This window comes from Myxine glutinosa, chromosome 11 (assembly GCF_964187855.1).
Source record: "Myxine glutinosa chromosome 11, kmMyxGlut1.1, whole genome shotgun sequence".
Taxonomy (NCBI): domain Eukaryota; kingdom Metazoa; phylum Chordata; class Myxini; order Myxiniformes; family Myxinidae; genus Myxine; species Myxine glutinosa.
This window is the reverse complement of record NC_136271.1, coordinates 35372586-35390378: the sequence shown is the minus strand read 5'-3', so window position 1 is coordinate 35390378 and position 17793 is coordinate 35372586. Positions and strand designations below refer to the sequence as shown.

General features: G+C 44.2%; 1 protein-coding gene across 1 annotated transcript in view; it reads left to right on the top strand.

The window, feature by feature from the left end:
• The window catches only part of LOC137418092 (L-threonine 3-dehydrogenase, mitochondrial-like), a 51381-nt gene that overhangs the window by 27562 nt on the left and 6026 nt on the right, over positions 1-17793 (top strand). Inside the window, exons 5-7 of the mRNA XM_068104055.2 lie at positions 2410-2559; positions 2776-2948; positions 10044-10134. Of these exons, the coding sequence (XP_067960156.1) occupies positions 2410-2559; positions 2776-2948; positions 10044-10134 (414 nt within the window). The remainder of the gene's footprint in view (positions 1-2409; positions 2560-2775; positions 2949-10043; positions 10135-17793) is intronic.

Sequence of the window (17793 nt, the reverse complement as noted above, 5' to 3'; positions counted from 1 at the left end):
TGGCTGCTTGAAGACCGTGCCAGTTGGCCTGAGTGAAATGCCAGACTCGTCGACGCTGAGGAGGCTCTCTAAGAATGGCCAGAGAGATGTCCACTTTAACAAGCATATGGTCAGATGAACCGATTGGAGCAGAAGAAGAGCAGCAGACATTTGCAGGGAAGTTAGTCATAACCAAGTCGAGAAGAGAAGATTCTCTGTTGACTGAGATCCGGGTTGGGAAATTGACAGATTGTGTCAGTCCCAGTGAGTCGCAGAAGTCCTTTGCTGAGGTGCTATGGCTGGTGTGGGAGGTACCCACACCCAGCCAGCTGGCATGGTGACACAGCGAGATGTAAATGGAGTCATCACTGTTTGGTGGACGGTACAACACACATATGAACAAAAGGTGGGAGCGAAGGAGAAGCTGTTGCCAGAGGTACTCCTGGGGGTGAGGTGGAGAGAGGGCAGTGCAGGGCGAGTGACGAAGAGAGTTTTTGATAAAGATAGCAACCCCACCTCCAGGACGAGTCTCAAGTCTATCATACCGGAGGATGGAGTAACCCGGGAGAGATATTAAGGAATTAAGCAATCAGAGACATCTTGAAGGAAGAAAGTTCCTGTTTAGCAGATTAAGTCTGGTTTGTCAGAAGCAACCTGTATGGAGAGATCAATCAGGTTTGAGTGAAGGCCCCGGATGTTTGAGGTCCATACCGTTAACGAAGAGGAAGGGGGAGCATCGGATGCAGGACAGGGGAGGGGAGGGGTAGGGTAAGATGAGGGAGAGGAGGAGGAGGGGTCTTCGGAGTCCTGCAGGTCTATTGTGTGTTTTGTAGTCTTCGGGGTATTTTGGGTCTTCAGGGTCTTTAAGGGTATTTTGGGTATTCAGGGTATTTTGGGTCTTCGTGGTATTTTGGGTCTTTCAGGGTGTTTTGGGTCTTCAGGGGTCTTGGTGGTCTGAAGGGTCTTGGGGTACTTAAAGGGTCGTTAAAGGTCTGAGGGCTCTCAGCAATCTAAAGGGTCAAAAGGTATATTCCAACTACGTCATTGAGAGTTCACGGACTGTTTTGGGTGTTAATTTCTTTGAAGAAGAAGAAGACGTTTTGCTCACAAATATACAAACATACAAACAAACATCACATATACGTTTACTCTATTATAATAAGAGTGTATGTATGTATGGTATGTATGTGTATATTTTATAATGGTAAACTCACAATGGAATTTTAGGCAGGGCAAAGATATTTGGACACATCATTGGACATTTGACAAAACAAGGCCATTGGTAATCAATCAGGTGACAAAGCAACGAATGAACTACATGGGATGTGAATCTAGGATTGCAGCATTGTGAGCCACGGTTTGGGATTGGGAAACTAAACAGGTCAATTTGATAGACGAGTCAATACCCATTCGCTCCGGGAGAGGTTTTAGAATTGGCAGTTTCCCCATTCTCAATTACCCCCTCTCTCCAGCAGGGGTCAGTGCTTCAATCACTTACACTATTACATGTGTACGGGCGAAAACCACAAGTCATCTTTGGAATCATTGGTTTCTCCCGCAATGAAGCCGATTCTGAGGACTTTTCACAGGCAGGTTGGTGGTCTTTGTATTCTTCCAACTCCTCTCCGGCCTTGCTCCCCCAGCTCTGTCTGTGCTCTGTCCCCCAAATATTCCTGCAGGATGCACAAGCTCTGCCAGCAACCCTCTTATGGTGAAACTACCAAAATATAGGCTTTCTGCTCACCTTCACTCTTTCATTCCTCTTTTCTCCTGCCTCTGGAACAAACTCCCCCACTCTCTTCAATCCCACTCCTCCCTCCAGGTCTTTAAAACAGCTGTTCACCACCATCTCTTATCTTCCCCCATCCAAAACCTTGATCTTTTCTAACCCCGCTAATTCACCCCAGATCCACCTTTTTCAAATTCCATTATCTTTCCTGTAAGTCCTAGTCGTGTCAATTTGTTTTATACCTTGCCCTCCTCTCCCACCCAACGCCCCTCCAAATACCCCCCAAGCCCTCTCCCTTCCACAGATCTACCGATATCCCTGTTCTCTACTGTTGTTATGCTTCCCTCTCTCTCCTCCTCTTGTCTCCCGCTCCCTTTATTTTATGTTTTATGTGTGTTTCTGTTTATAGCCTCTTCCACGGGCTTCGACTTTGTACACAAATATATATATATATATTTAAATCTCCTCACACTTGCGGGGTTAATGGATAGATTGTTTTTTTAATGCCAATGATCTGACCATGGGTAACCCAAGCATTAATGCAAAATTTGGTAGAGGTTGGCGAAGCCATTTTTGATTCCCCAAGGAACATACATTATATATTTTATATGATAGGAAATAGATCAAAGAATTAAGAAGGAAAGTCTCAAATGAGTAATTGGAAACTGATGTGGAGAAGTCTGCGTTCATCTCGCCCTCAGGTCCATTCATTTATGCCGACATCCTGGACTACAAAAATCTACGGGAGATAGTGGTAAACAACCGCATCACGTGGCTCGTACACTTCAGTGCGTTGCTGAGTGCTGCGGGTGAAAAAAACGTCCCTCTGGCCCGCAGTGTTAACATCACAGGTAGGTGGTTCACCAGGTAATTTGTAACTGTTGGTTCCACAGCCAGTCAGGGTAAAGACTATTCCAGCTCCGGATATAACAATGAGCCTGAATCAATTGGTGGCAAAGTGGCGAGGCCTTCATAAGAATGCTATCCTACAAAAATTGGTTTCTCTAGCTCTTTGTCTCTGCACAGTTTACTTACTAATGCTGTGATTTGTTACCTGTATTCTGCAGGTCTACATAATGTCCTGGACATAGCAGCTGAAAATGGCCTCAAGCTTTTTGTGCCAAGCACAATCGGGGCATTTGGAGCAGACTCTCCACGTCACTCGACGCCAGACCTATGTGTACAACGTCCACGAACAATCTATGGAGTCTCCAAGGTCCATGCGGAGCTCATGGGAGAGGTATGCAAGGTTGCCTCTTGAGCACTGCATTCTATGCTAAGAAGAACCACCTTTCGAGGCCATTTTTCCCCACAGGGCAGGGATTTGCCTTTTTTGGGCACCATGGTCCCCTTTTTGAAGCAATGTTTTATGGCCGGATCCCCTTCCTGCCGCCAACCCTGTTAGTCGCCTGTTGCGACACACAGGGAATTACCAGTGAACAGGTACTCAATTTGCCGACCTCGGAAAGATGACAGGCTGAGTCAACCCCCATGGCGTTAATTCAGCGATGACCGGGATTCGAACCCAGGATCCAAGGATCCCAAGCCGGCACCCTAACCACTAAGCCAACACCAGATGAAGAAAATGGACTAAGACTAATTAATTAGAAAAAAGATGGAGAAATCCAAAGCAAAAATGCATTATGTACATTAGAAACATTAGTTATCTAGTTACGTCAGTCTTGGCCGACTCCTGGTGGCATCCATGATCAGATTTTCCGAAACACCCCCATGCTGCACTGTTTCCTGTAGCTCTGGCACAGACAGCTTGGTTGCAATGTTTACCCCATCCATCAAGCTTGTACAAGATCTTCCTCTTCCTCTTTTTCCATCAACCACACATTCTGAGGGCCTTTCACTCTCTCACCGCAGGCAGGTCGACGGTCTTTGTCTTCTACCGACTCCTCTCCGGCCTTGCACCCACTGCTCTGTCCCCCAAATATTCCTGCAGGATGAAAAAGATCTGCCGGCAACCCTCTTCTGGTGAAACCGCCAAAATCAAGACTCTCTGTTCACCTTCACTCCTTCATTCCTCTTTTCTCCCGCCTCTGGAACAAACTCCCCCACTCCCTTCAATCCCACTCCTCCCTCCAGGTCTTTAAAACAGCTGTTCACCACCATCTCTTATCTTCCCCCATCCAAAACCTTGATCTTTTCTACTCCCGTTAATACACTCTCTCCCCATCTTGTCTGCCGCTCCCCTTGTTTTTTGTGTTTTGTGTGTCGGTTTGTCTTTTTGTGTGATTAATGTTTGCTCTTTCACGAGCCTCGATCTTGTATACAAAAAAAAAAAAAAAAAAAAAAAAAAAAAAAAAAAATACACTGCAAATCCACCTCCTTCAAATTCTTCGTTTTTTGAAAAAAAAAATTCTTTCAAAACAAATTATTTTCTTTCCTGAAAGTTCTTGTAGTGTCCATCTTTTTTATCCCGTGTACCCTGCTCCAGCCCTCTCTCTTCTACAGATCTCTTGATGTCCTTGTTCTCTGCTGTTGTTGTGTTTCCCTCTCTCCCCCTCTTGTATCCTGCTCCCTTTATTATATGTTCGATGTGTTATCTCTTACAAGAGCCTCGACTGAGTACACAAAAAAAATCCATGCCATTTTGATCCATACCCACACTTGGGCCCAGCATGGTACTCCACAGGGAGTCCGCAGGGTGCCTCGTGGACAGCACATCAAAGTGTGTAATCGGAACGCACAACATGAGCTTTGTTGGTCACTAGATAGAACATGGCTCATTAGGCTTTCACACCAACAATGTGGAGAAGATCAGGAATGAACCGTGGTCCCCAAATAAGGAGGAGGTATGGTCGTTTGTGGGTTTGACCGGATACTACTAGGACTGAATCCATAATTATGTGGCCCTCTGTGTGCTGTGCCAGTAATGGATTTGACCGAGAGGGATAAACCCAGTATGAGAGTATATGCTCAAGAGAAGACCTTCACAAGCTTTAAGCAACTTGTCAACAAAGCCATTCCGAGGCCACTGGACCTGAGTAAGACCATTTTTATTCAGAACTTATGCTTCTGATATTGTTGTTGGATTTTTAATTTTATTTTTAAACATGAAGGCAAATCCTCTGAGTTTCACAAGAAGCTGATGAATCGAGAGAACTACTCAACCATGTAAAAAGGAGGACTATGACTACTTACAAGGAAGACTACTTACAGAAAGACTACTTACAAGGAAGTGTGCGATATGAAGAAATTTATGCTATATCTACTGTAGATGCAACCTGAATGTTTTACAAACTGATCATCAGCGATTGGCGTGTATGTATAAGGCAAAGTTTCTAAATGATAGAATAACGAGATGGCCATGTTTCTGCAAAAACATCGGTTTATGATATAATTGGTCAAGGGGAGGGAGAATGTTGTAGATTACTTGAGCAGGGTTGTTCAACTGTGATTTTCAAATTGAAAGTATTGATCGGCTTCCATCATGCACAAATAAACTGAGTACCCCAGCTAGTCTAACATATAAAGCTCTCTCTAATAGTAAGGGAAACATATGAAAATCTGTTAACTAAATTGTTACCAAAAAATTTCTTCACCAATATGTTTGTAAAGGTGTGTAATAACATGTGTTAAAATGTTGAAGGTCAACTCCCGTGGGAAACCCAGAAAAAAAGCTGTTGAATTCGGGTACCGAAAAATTATTTTCGAGAATTTTTATTTTTTTAAATCGGCCCTTAAGTAACTTATGAGGGGTCAAATAAGGGTTTTTCATGATTCTGAGTTGATTGTTAACATTTATATTTCACCACAGACACTCCTTTGTGGAAAAATAATTTCTAAATATATCTCATTTTCTACTTTGCAGGACATGGAGTCTAGCAATATGGATGAAGACGTTACTCCACCTGTGCTCAATTGCTTCATCTGTGCACGCTCGGATACACCAGCTGAAAGGCTCATACAGGCAACTCCAAAGGGATACTCAACTTTATTGAAACAAGCAGAAACTGTCGAAAATGTTACTGTTGTGGAACGTATGAAGGAGGCTCAAAAGGAAGGAAAACTGAGGTACCACCAGAAGTGTAAAAATGATCTGTACAACAACTTTGTTGCAACCACCAAGAAGTCAGCTCAAGCATCAAAGGCAGAGAAAGAGTCATCAAAGTTGAAGAGAAGACGCACTACTTGTGAGTTCAGTTCATCAACTGGCTGCAGTTCTAGAAGATCACAGTCAGTTGACCTCCTGTATAAGGATGTATGCATTCTTTGCAACCAACCAGCCCAGCTCTACAAAAATAATCCAGCACAAGCTAGAAAGAAATACAGAGTGCCAGATAATTTGACTGCAGATACACTGAAGGCAAGCTTGCTGAAGACAGCACTGAGTCGCGGGGATGACTGGGGCACTGAAGTCACTGGACGCCTGGAAGGGATCAACGACTTGGTAGCAGAAGAAACACTGTACCATTTGCGATGCAAACTTATGTTTGCGAGAGGTGACAGTTTGTCCAAGACTGATGAGGAAGGAAAAAGGAAGGGAGGACAGAGGAGTATTGATGAGGAGCGAGAGGCAGTTTTTATTGAATTCTGCGAATGGTTAGACTCAGAATTAGAGCATGGGGTAATGAACATGGACCAAGTCCATGAAAAGCTGCAGGAGTTTGATCAGTCACCAGAGAAGAGCCTTTCTTATTCAAAGCATTAGCTAAAGATAAAACTTCTAGAGAAATACGAAGACACCTTGTATTTCACAACACAGGAAAGAAGGGCAGATGTACTCTGTCTCAAAGATGGCACCGACAATATTCTGCGAGAGCATCATGCTAATCTTGACCATGGAGATGAGAAGACTCAGATCATAAAGACGGCACTCAAGTTCATATCCAATGATATTGCCTTGATTGATTTAGGTCCAAAGTCATACCCCACCACACACAGTATGACTGACATCGATAGTCAGCTGACACTTGTTCCTGCAAGCCTTCAGATGTTCTTGAGACCGATTGTCAAGACAGACGAAAGAGTTGCCGTTTGGGGGCAAAATTTTATTAAGGCCTGTCGACCTCGGTCTGGAGTATTGCCACACCAAATGGGGCTTGCCATACAACTTGATCATAGATTTGGGTCAAAATGGATGCTCAACAAGTTCCACCGGCTGGGATACACTGAGTCCTACACGGAGACACAAAACTACAAATACTGCTTCCTTAATAGTAGGAGTGGAGATGATGTTCCAGATACTTCTGGCACTCTTGACACCATTGTGGAGGAAACCGATGAACAGATCAATGATGAGGTTGCGGTTGATGCTGCGCTTGAGGATCAATCAGTGATGACAGCCAAAGTGCCAGCCAGTGAAAGTGAATTGTCAAGTAATGATCAGGTGGTCTTTATGGAGGTTGGGGAAACAAACAATGCAGTCACTCAGTTTGTTGGAGACAATATAGATTTAAACATTGTCTCTATTCACGGAAACACTCCCTTTCACTCAATGGGTTGGATCGAAGTCACCTCTCCGGCACCACCTTTGCCAGATCCACAGACAACAGCAGCTTTCCCCCGGGTGAAGTTGAAGGCACTCGACAAAGCTAAGATCCTGAGAGGAACTGAAGTAAAGATTATTCCATTTACGAACAGGAAACAGATAGGAACGAATGCGATCATGTTTCTCCCCCTCGCTGAGCTTTCCTCCTCCCTGGCTCATGATCAGCCACTCCTCACTCCAGGTGACACACTCTGGGCAGCGGGGTGGGTGATCAAAGCCAACGATCCTGAGTTCCCACACTCCAACTGGAATGGCTGGATGAAGAGAATCCATGCTAATGATGCAAAGCAGAGCACACAGATCGAGTTCCTCCCAGTTATTGAAGGAGACCCTAATGACCTCAACACCATCTTCACCACTCTGAAAGAGTGCATATGGCGCGCTGGGGTCGCTATAGTGACCTTTGATCTTCCGATTTGGCTGAAGGCTGTGAATATAATAAAGCAGGCAAATCTACCGGTCATTCCAAGGTTGGGTGGTTTTCACCTGCTGAAGTCTTATCTTGGATCAATGGGTAACATCATGGAAGATTCTGGACTACTAGATGTGATCCAGTTGATCTATCCTGGAAGTACGACTGGATCCTTCTACAGAGCATGTCTCTGAACCCCAGTGACTATGGATGGACAATAGGTGTGCATGGGTATGAGCCAGCTCCAACACTGGACCCCACGGCTCCTGAGGAGCTATTGCAGTTCACGAGCTGTAATTGTCATGGAGATTGCAGCAACCGGCGATGCAGCTGCAAGAAGAATGGGGTCACGTGCATCTCGGCCTGTGGAGTCTGTAATGGCATTACATGCAGAAACTGCAGTCATGATGTTGTTGAGTATGAAGAAGACATAGACAATGACTGTTGAAACTTCTGACATTGTGAATGAGAAATAACTCTTGAGTATTATATATGTATGTGAAATAAAAGCTACTTTGTGTGTAAATGTAAAAGTGAAAATATAAATGTTAACAATCAACTCAGAATCATGAAAAACCCTTATTTGACCCCTCATAAGTTACTTAAGGGCCGATTAAAAAAAAAAAAATTCTCGAAAATAATTTTTCGGTACCCGAATGCAACAGCTTTTTTTCTGGGTTTCCCACGGGAGTTGAACTTCAACATTTTAACACATGTTATTACACACCTTTACAAACATATTGGTGAAGAAATTTTTTGGTAACAATTTAGTTAACAGATTTGTGAAATATCTCATAAAATGCCCTTACTATCAAAGATAAGATAATCTACAATATAAGAGAGATGTCTGTCTGTGTGTGTGTCTGTCGGTCTGTGTCACCATTTTTCTCAGAGATGGCTGAACGGATCTTCGTCAAACTTTCAGAGGTTCATCATTGAGTGCCTGGGAGTGTTTTAGGCAAAAAAAAAAGATCGTTTTTTTGGAGTTAACAAAAACAAACAAAAAATGCTCAATAGTGCCTAAGCTTTTAAAAATTTATGACAGTTATATACAAGTACACATTTGGGTAATGTCGGAGTTGACGGGCGTAAACTCAAAAAATTCTAAAAAGCAATTTTATTCAGTTAAAAACAATAATTACACATGATACATACTAGCAATAAGGGTTATTAAATGTTGGAAGGACTTAGCCTCAGGAACAGTCTGCCTCCAAATAAATTCATGCAGGTATGAGGTGAATAGCGCATCCGAGGTACCAAACTGACGGCGAATCTTGCGCTTGGCCCTCATCCACATGTTTTCCACATTCTGTGTGTGGACGTCTTGATCCAGCGGGTTGACGAAGTTCTCCTGGTGTATGATTGTGCTGTGCGTGTAGATACCATGTGCCCAGTCATCAATAAAAAAATTAATCGTTTTTAATCAAGTAAAACAAATAAAATTACTTTTTAGAAATTTTTGAGTTTACGCCCGTAAACTCCGACATTACCCACATTTGCATAAATAAATACAAAACAATCACCAGACATTTGAATACAAATAAATCAAACCATTCCGGAAGTGTACGAAGTTGGTAGTACGGCTTCTTCTTCTTCCTGATCGGCATCACACTTAACTCAGAAACGTGATGAACGCCACATTCACTCCATTCACCCACCAGCATATATATGAACCCCTTTACTCTCCTGCCTCCTCCCCCTTCCTCTCCTGCCTCCCCCCCTCTCCACGTTCCCCCCTCTCCCTCCCTCTTCCTCCCCCCTTCCCCCTCCCTCCCCGTTCCCCCACTTCCCCCCCTTCTCCCCCCTTCCCCCCTCCCTTCCCCTTCCTCCTCTCTCCCCTCACCTTCCCTTCACCCCTCCCTCCCCATTCCCTCCCCTCCCCTTCCTTTCCCCTTCCCCTCCCCTCCTCCCCCCCCCCCCCCGGCCCGGCAACGCCGGGTACTTCTGCTTGTATCAGATAAGAATATCAACAAAAAACAGGAAAATGAATATTGACGCAATTATTTCCCATAGAACACAACATTCCCCATAGGTTACAGGTTCCAATCCATCTGAAAGCAGAAGTATTGAGGATTTGGATTCTGGAACCTGAGCTAATCTTAGGAAGATTATCATGATGCCATCATATTGTCAGTAAAAACCTCCTAACTCATCAAGTACCAAAAATAACATGAGTTTCCTCACCAATATTTCCATTTTTCAAATATACCCTACGGCTACTCTCACCTTTGGGATGATGAATCCTCTGAGACTCACCAAAGGATGTTGCCCTACGGAATGGAGTAATACCAAATTGCTCACACTCACAATCAAAACGCGTGCTTGCTATTATGACAACTTGCTAAATGGTATATGACCTGCGTGTCTCTGTAAAGTGTCATGAGGACCATGAAATACCACAGTGTACCTCTGTATTGCAGTATTACCACCACAAGTTTGGCCTTGACTTCCGCAGCCTCAGGTACCCAGGCGTTATATCTGCTAACGCTAACCCTGGCGGCGGAACCACAGGTGAGCAATAACGCATGAGTGAGTGGATGAATCCAGGTGGGTGGTGACAATAATGTTTACAGAATAATAGCATTGCATTTAGGGTAAAAAAACAACAACAAAAACAAACTCTTTGGTCTACCCTGGAACAACCAGGAGAGGTTGTGAAATACATTTCAAGGCACAATACGCTGTTTCGAGACACCTTGGGCATCGGCATTGTGCAAAATAAGTACTATACGTTAAATTATAGGGTGAACAGCCTCAAAAGCTGAGTTTGCTTTCCTCATCGATTTCGAAATTTCTTCCTCCTACACTGCAAATGCTTTGCACATCTCTGGAAATGATTAGGGGGTACGGCCCATTTGTTTACATTTGAGCACATAGCTCATGTAGATTATGTAACCTGGGAACTCAGGTCAAATGCATCATGTAGTGATAATGTACGTTAAGTACACTTACGTATGTCTTTCGCTGTCCTTGCCCAACGTGCAACATATTTACCAGGTTTTCCACCAGAATTACAGCAATGTTTAAAAAACACATATGGTAGGTCAACTATTTTGTGTCAGACCAACACCACCAAACCTGTTGCCATGAAAAGGTCTCCATTGGAACACATTGTTAAACAAGAAAAAGAGCAATCAGAGATTGCCAACCCTCGCCAGGATATATTTTCTGTGGTTTTTAAGGCTTTTGTGTTAAAACAAATATGGCGGCCGAACCACGTGACCGATGACGTCATCATCATTTGTTTTCTAAACTAATTTATTCCTAGATTATGCTCAAGAAATTTCATCTTGATCGGATGAAGTTTTGTACTTGTTGAATTATGACGTCATAATGGAGGCAACTATGACATCATCATAAACATATTTTATTCCCCATGGAGACCCCGGTGTGTACCCCGGTTTAGAATAGGTACACCGTATCCCTGCGTGTCATAAGAGGCGACTAAAAGGGTTGGCGTCAGGAAGGGCATCCGGCCATAAAAAAACTGCCTCAAAAAGAGAACCATGTGAATTACAACTATATATGGGCAGGGTACAGCCCGAAGTACCCCGTGGGGGACCCCAATCCCTCTCGTCAAAACTCAAGGTGGGGAACCCGATCGAAGCAAGGGTGGAAATCATTCCATTTATGACGACGAAACGTCTGATGCCCGACGTGGAGATCGGTTTCTGAGGTTTGGGACATGGAATGTAGGGACAATGACAGGGAGATCAGGAGAAGTGGTGGAAGTATTGGTCAGAAGAAGAGTGGACATATGTTGTGTGCAGGAGACAAGATGGAAGGGAAGTGGTGTGAGAATGGTGAAGGGTAGGCAGGGACAGAAATACAAGTTTGTGTGGCAAGGGTGCCCAGAAGGTGTGAATGGTGTTGGTGTCCTGTTTTCTGAGGAGTTTGTAGACAGTGTGGTGAGTGTGACTAGAGTGAGTGAAAGGTTGATGATGGTGAAAATGATGATTGGAAAGCTCTTGGTGAACATCATCTCGGGATATGCTCCGCAGGTTGGTCAGAGCGATGAAGAGAAGGACAAGTTCTGGTGTGCTATGGAGAAGCTGATGGAAAACGTGAAAGATGAGGAAGTTGTTGTGGTAGGAGGAGACCTAAATGGACATGTGGGAAGGAGTATGGACGGTTTTGAGGGAGTTCATGGGGGTTATGGATATGGTGTGAGAAATGGAGAAGGTGAAAGGATTTTGGAGTTTGCTGATGGAGCTGATTTGTTGATTTGTAATACTCAGTTCCAGAAAGAGGATAATAAGCTTGTTACATACATGTCAGGTGGGTCGACGACAACCGTTGACTACCTGCTGGTGCGTAGGCGAGATAGGGGGCACCTCCGGGACACAAAGGTGATCCCGGGGGAGGAGGCTGTTTCACAGCACCACTTGGTTGTCTGCGACATAAGGGTGAAAGGTGCGAGGAGAGCTCGGCGGGTGAAGTACCAACCGAGAATGAAGGTGTGGAGGTTGAAAGAGGTGACAGTGAGGGAGGCATTAAAAGAGAGGCTGAATATGGTAGGGGATGATGTGATTGATGTGGTTGAGCTTGAAAGTGGTTGGATGTCAATGAAAGATAGTCTGTTGGGAGCCGTTGGTGAGGTATGTGGATGGACAAAAGGACCACCGAGGCACTCGGAAACATGGTGGTGGGATGATGAAGTTGGAAAGAAGATTGACGAGAAGAGGAAGAAGTTCAAGGAGTGGCAGAAGGCGAAGGGTATGGGGGCAGAAAAGACAGAGCATGAAAGTTATAAGGCAGCCAAGAAGGCTGCAAAGAAAGAGGTAGCAAAGGCACAGGAGGCATGTAGGAAAATGTTCGGAGAACGTTTGGATTTGGAAGAGGGTCAGAGAGCGGTATTCAGGATTGCAAAGCAGATAGCGAAAGAGAGGTGTGATGTGATGGGGGTGAGTTGCTTGAAGGATGAAGTGGGACAAATCGTTGTGGACCCAGATGGAATTAAAGGAAGATGGAAGAGATGTATGGAAATGCTGTTGAATGCAGAGAATGAATGGGATGGCAACATAGAGAGTAACCCAGTTTTAGGACCGGCAGAGAACCGAGAAGATAACCGAGAAGGTAACCGAGAAGGAAGTTGAGGAAGCGAGAAAAGCAATGAAGAGTAGAAAAGCGGGAGGGCTGACGGGAGTTGTGGGAGATATGTTGAAGGCAGCGGGAAATTGGGGTGTGAAGAGAATAACAGAGATCTGCAATCTGGTGGTGAAAGAAGGCCGCATTCCAGTGGGTTGGGAACTGAGTACCCTCGTCCCTCTATACAAGGGGAAAGGTGACCCTCTGGACTGTGGCTCGTATCGAGCGATAAAGTTATTGGGGCATGGAATGAAGGTATTGGAAAGGGTGTTGGAGAGGAGGATAAGGAAGAAAGTGAAGATTGACGAAATGCAGTTTGGATTTATGCCAGGAAGAGGAACGACAGACACGCTTTTTATTGTGAGGCAGTTGCAGGAGAAGTATATGGGGAAGAGGAAGAAGTTGTTTCTTGGGTTTGTTGATCTGGAGAAAGCATTCGATAGGGTTCCACGTGAAGTAGTGACATGGGAATTGAGGAAGTTAGGAGTGGTGATGGCAATGTACAAAAGAGCGCACACAGCTGTAAGGACGAAGGACGGGAACAGTGGTGAGTTTGAGGTGAAGGTGGGAGTGCATCAGGGGTCGGTACAAAGTCCACTACTATTTGTAGCTGTGATGGAGATGCTGGCTCAGAACGTAAAGGAGGGTTTACCGTGGGAGTTGTTGTATGCAGATGATCTGGTGTTGATTGCAGAAAATGTGGATGGACTGAAGGAGAAGATGAACAAGTGGAAGGAATGTATGGAGACAAAAGGTCTGAAGGTGAATATCAGAAAAACGAAGGTGATGGCAAGTGGTAAAGCATGTGGTGAGGTGGAAAGAACTGGGAAGTGGCCGTGTGCTGTGTGCAGGAAGGGTGTCGGAGTGAATTCCATTCAATGTACAATGTGCGCTGTGTGGGTTCATCAAAAATGTAGTGCCTTGAGAGGGTCATTAACCAGTGTGGCAGCTACATTCAAGTGTAAGGTGTGCACAGAGGGAGCTGCAGATGGAGGAAATGTTGAGTTCGATCTTGGAGACGGCGTGAAGCTGAAAGGTGTGAAAACATTTTGTTACCTTGGAGACATGCTGAATGGAGAAGGTGGATCAGACTCGGCAACGGTTGTTCGAGTGAGATGTGCATGGAAGAAGTTTCGGGAACTGAGTGGCGTGCTGACGAGGAGGGGAGTGTCGTTGAAGCTGAAGGGAAAGGTGTATGCTGCATGTGTGAGAAGTGTTATGATTTATGGGAGTGAGACATGGGTAATGAACGTAGAGCAGCAACGAAGGCTGGAAAGGGTGGAAATGCGAATGGTTCGGTGGATGTGTGGAGTATCGTTGAGAGAGAGGAAGACAAATGATGAATTGCGAAAGATGATGGGAATGGAGCCTTAAAATGAAAGTGACTGGTTGAGAAGAGTGATGGAAATGAATGTAGAACGCAGTAGAAGACGGGGAAGACCGAGAAAGACTTGGCTAAAGATGGTGGAAGAAGAAATGCGGGCAAGGGGGTTAACAAGGAGAGATGCAGAAAATAGGGCAAAATGGAGAAGATTGTCATGGGGACCGCAAGGCTAACCCCCGCTCTAGCATGGAAAATGGCCTTTTAAAATGCATGTTGTTGTTGTTGTTGATGGGAATAGAGCCTGTGATGGATGCTGTGAAGAGAAACAGGTTGAGATGGTTTGGTCATGTGTTGAGGAAGGATGAAAGTGACTGGTTGAGAAGAGTGATGGAAATGAATGTAGAAGGAAGTAGAGGATGGGGAAGACCGAGAAAGACTTGGCTAAAGATGGTCGAAGAAGAAATGCAGGCAAGGGGGTTAACAAGGGGAGATGCAGAAAATAGGGCAAAATGGAGAAGATTGTCATGGGGACCGCAATGCTAACCCCCGCTCTAGCAGGGAAAATGGCCTTAAAATGCATGTTGTTGTTGTTGTATTCCCCATGGAGAGTTCTTTACAATGAGCCATGTCTCAATGTTTTCTATTCAGCAGTTTGAGATATAGAGGTGCAAAGTTTTTCGTTTTTTCCAAGATGGCGGCCGAACCACGTGACCGATGACGTCATCATTATTTTTTTTCCTCTACCAGTTTATGCCGACATCGCGTTCAAGAAATTGCATCTTGATTGGATGAAGTTTTGTACTTGTCGAATTATCGAATTATGACGTCGTAATGGAGGCATTGGGCCGAGAGAGTTAAAAATTGGGCACAGTCTATCCCAGGGCAAGACAAATATGTGTGTAAAGTTTGGCGATTCCATGTGCAACGGTGTATACGTAGTGCTGTGCACAGACAGACAAACAGATGAAAAATCGGTCAGAGACCGACGACTTGCCGGAATATACTTTTTTTATCGGCCGTTTTGGACAAATATGGCGGCCGAACCACGTGACCGATGACGTCATCATTATTTGTTTACTATCATCTATTTTGTCATCATTATCTAAACTAATTTATTCCTTGATTATGCTCAATAAGTTTCATCTTGATCGGATGAAGTTTTGTACGAGTCGAATTATGACGTCATAATGGAGGCACCTATGACATCATCATTAACATATTTTATTCCCCATGGAGAGTTCTTTACAATGAGGTATGTCTCAATTTTTTCTATTCAGCACTTTCGGAAATATAGAGGTGCAATGTTTTTCGGTTTTTCCAAGATGGCGGCCGAACCACGTGACCAATGACATCATCATTAACGTGTTTTATTCCCCATGGAGAGTTCTTTACAATGAGCCATGTCTCAATTTTTTCTATTCAGCACTTTCGGAGATATAGAGGTGCAAATTTTTTCGGTTTTTCCAAGATGGCGGCCGAACCACGTGACCGATGACATCATCATTATTTTTTTTCTCCACCAGTTTATTCCGTCATGTCGCTCAAGAAATTGCATCTTGATTGGATGAAGTTTTGTACTTGTCGAATTATCAGATTATGACGTCACAACGGCGGCCTTGGGCCGACAGAGTTAAAAATTGGGCACAGTCCATTCCAGAGCAAGACCAATTTGTGTGTAAAGTTTGGCGATTCTACGTGCAACGGTGTAGACGTAGTGGTGCAAACAGACAGACAGACAAACAGACAGACAGATGAAAAATCGGTCAGAGACCGAGGACTTGCCGGAATGTACTTTTTTATCGGCCATTTAGGACAAATATGGCGGCCAAACCACGTGACCGATGACGTCATCATTAACATATTTTATTCGCCATGGAGAGTTCTTTTCAATGAGCCATGTCTCAATTTTTTCTATTCAGGACTTTTGGAGATGTGGAGGTGCAAGGTTTTTCGGTTTTTCCAAGATGGCGGCCGAACCACGTGACCGATGACGTCATCATTTGGGCACAGTATATTAGAGGGCAAGACAAATACGTGTGCAATGTTTGGCGATTCTACGTGCAACGGTGTAGACGTAGTGCTGCAGACAGACAAACAGACAAACAGACAAACGAACAGATCAACATACTTGCCGGAATCTTTTCCGGCAAGTAACAAACGGACTCAAATGCAATATACCCTCTCCTCTGGCTGGTAATTAGAACAGCACTCGGTAGAGCGCACACCTCCACCAAGCTGAACAGTTTACGTTTTGTATCCCACTGATGGGCAGAAACATTTCATGTGAAAAACGGATCATCGTCGATGAGTCGTGTGTACATGGCATAATGGAATGAGTGATGTCCCAGTAAATGGACTGGTGATGCATTCTTCCAGATTGGTTGGGTTCTGTAGCTGCTACTGGGAACCTTTGCTCTCCCGAATGTCTCAAACCTCATTCAGCAATTTCTACAAAACAGGTAGGGAATGGGATTTGCCAGAAAGCATTAGGTTAGCCTGAGTTGATCAGCCATGGCTGACTCCATGTCAGATTGTTAGTAATCCTCAGCTGGCTCACTACTAACGCCCAAGCAGATTTGCAACAACAAGTCACACCTTTTGGTTGGACATGTTCCTCACAAGGTTAAACTGCTGTTGCAATGGTTACAAACGTATCTCTCATGTTTGACTCCTGTTTTAAAATATTCCATCAAAATGAGCATTCATTCACCTTGGGGCATCCAGAAAGAGCATACCGATGATGTATATTGTTTACCGATGCATTATCTACACATGGACTGACTGATGTGCACGATTTTGACCACAGTTATGTATTTGAAGCCGACGTGGTATCTTCTTCACACTGGCATTAATCTCCTGTGACATTACAGTCTCCCAAAATGGATTTGATTATATCAATGCACATGAGTAGAAGCAGTATGGCTACTTTGTGGATGTTCTTCACCCAAGTGACATTAGCCATGTGTTGCTCATTTTGTATGGCAGCATTCATAAAGGTCACGTTCTAAACAACATTGGTGTTGCAATAATGGATTCCTAACACCAAAGGGATGCCACTTGTGCAAGGTCTTCACCATTACTCATTCAACATTGTGACTTATTTGTGACAATAAAAACCCAGCGAGTTCATTAATAACTTTCAGGGAGTGGCAACCCGCCTGCCCCTCTGGTCGTCAACACCTGATAAGTCCGCACCTTGTGGATGACACCTTTGTCTCAGGAACACCTGGGATTGGCACTAAAATCCAACCTGTGAAAAGGCACTACCTCCAAAAACCTCTCAAACCAAATAGAAAAACAATGTCTCATTTTTGTGCAAGGTACATTTTTGACTGTCACTCGGGGAGATCAGAGAAATAATGTTTAACGAAGACGACTCAGTTTATGCACCACCAGCAAACCTACGCATCCCCAGTGATGGGAAAAGTTTGACTTAATCTATTGATTTAAATTATTTCATGGACTTTAACCCTCCTTTAGAGCGGGTATCAAAAAACCCCTTTTGGATGTTACTAACCATGTCCAAAACTCCACTGCACTGACTGAGGGTTAAAAGGGTTAATTGTGTTGCACTCACGGTTTCACTCAGAGCCAAAGCTCTGAGCTACTTATAATGCCCACCGCAAAATGGTGGTGCAACATCTGGCAGCGGAGGTTCAATTTGTCTAAAAAGAGAGCAAAATACTGTATAGCTATTTTAAATTGTGTTACTCCAAGGAGATCTGTATTAAATGCATTTAAATCCAAATGTTCAAGTT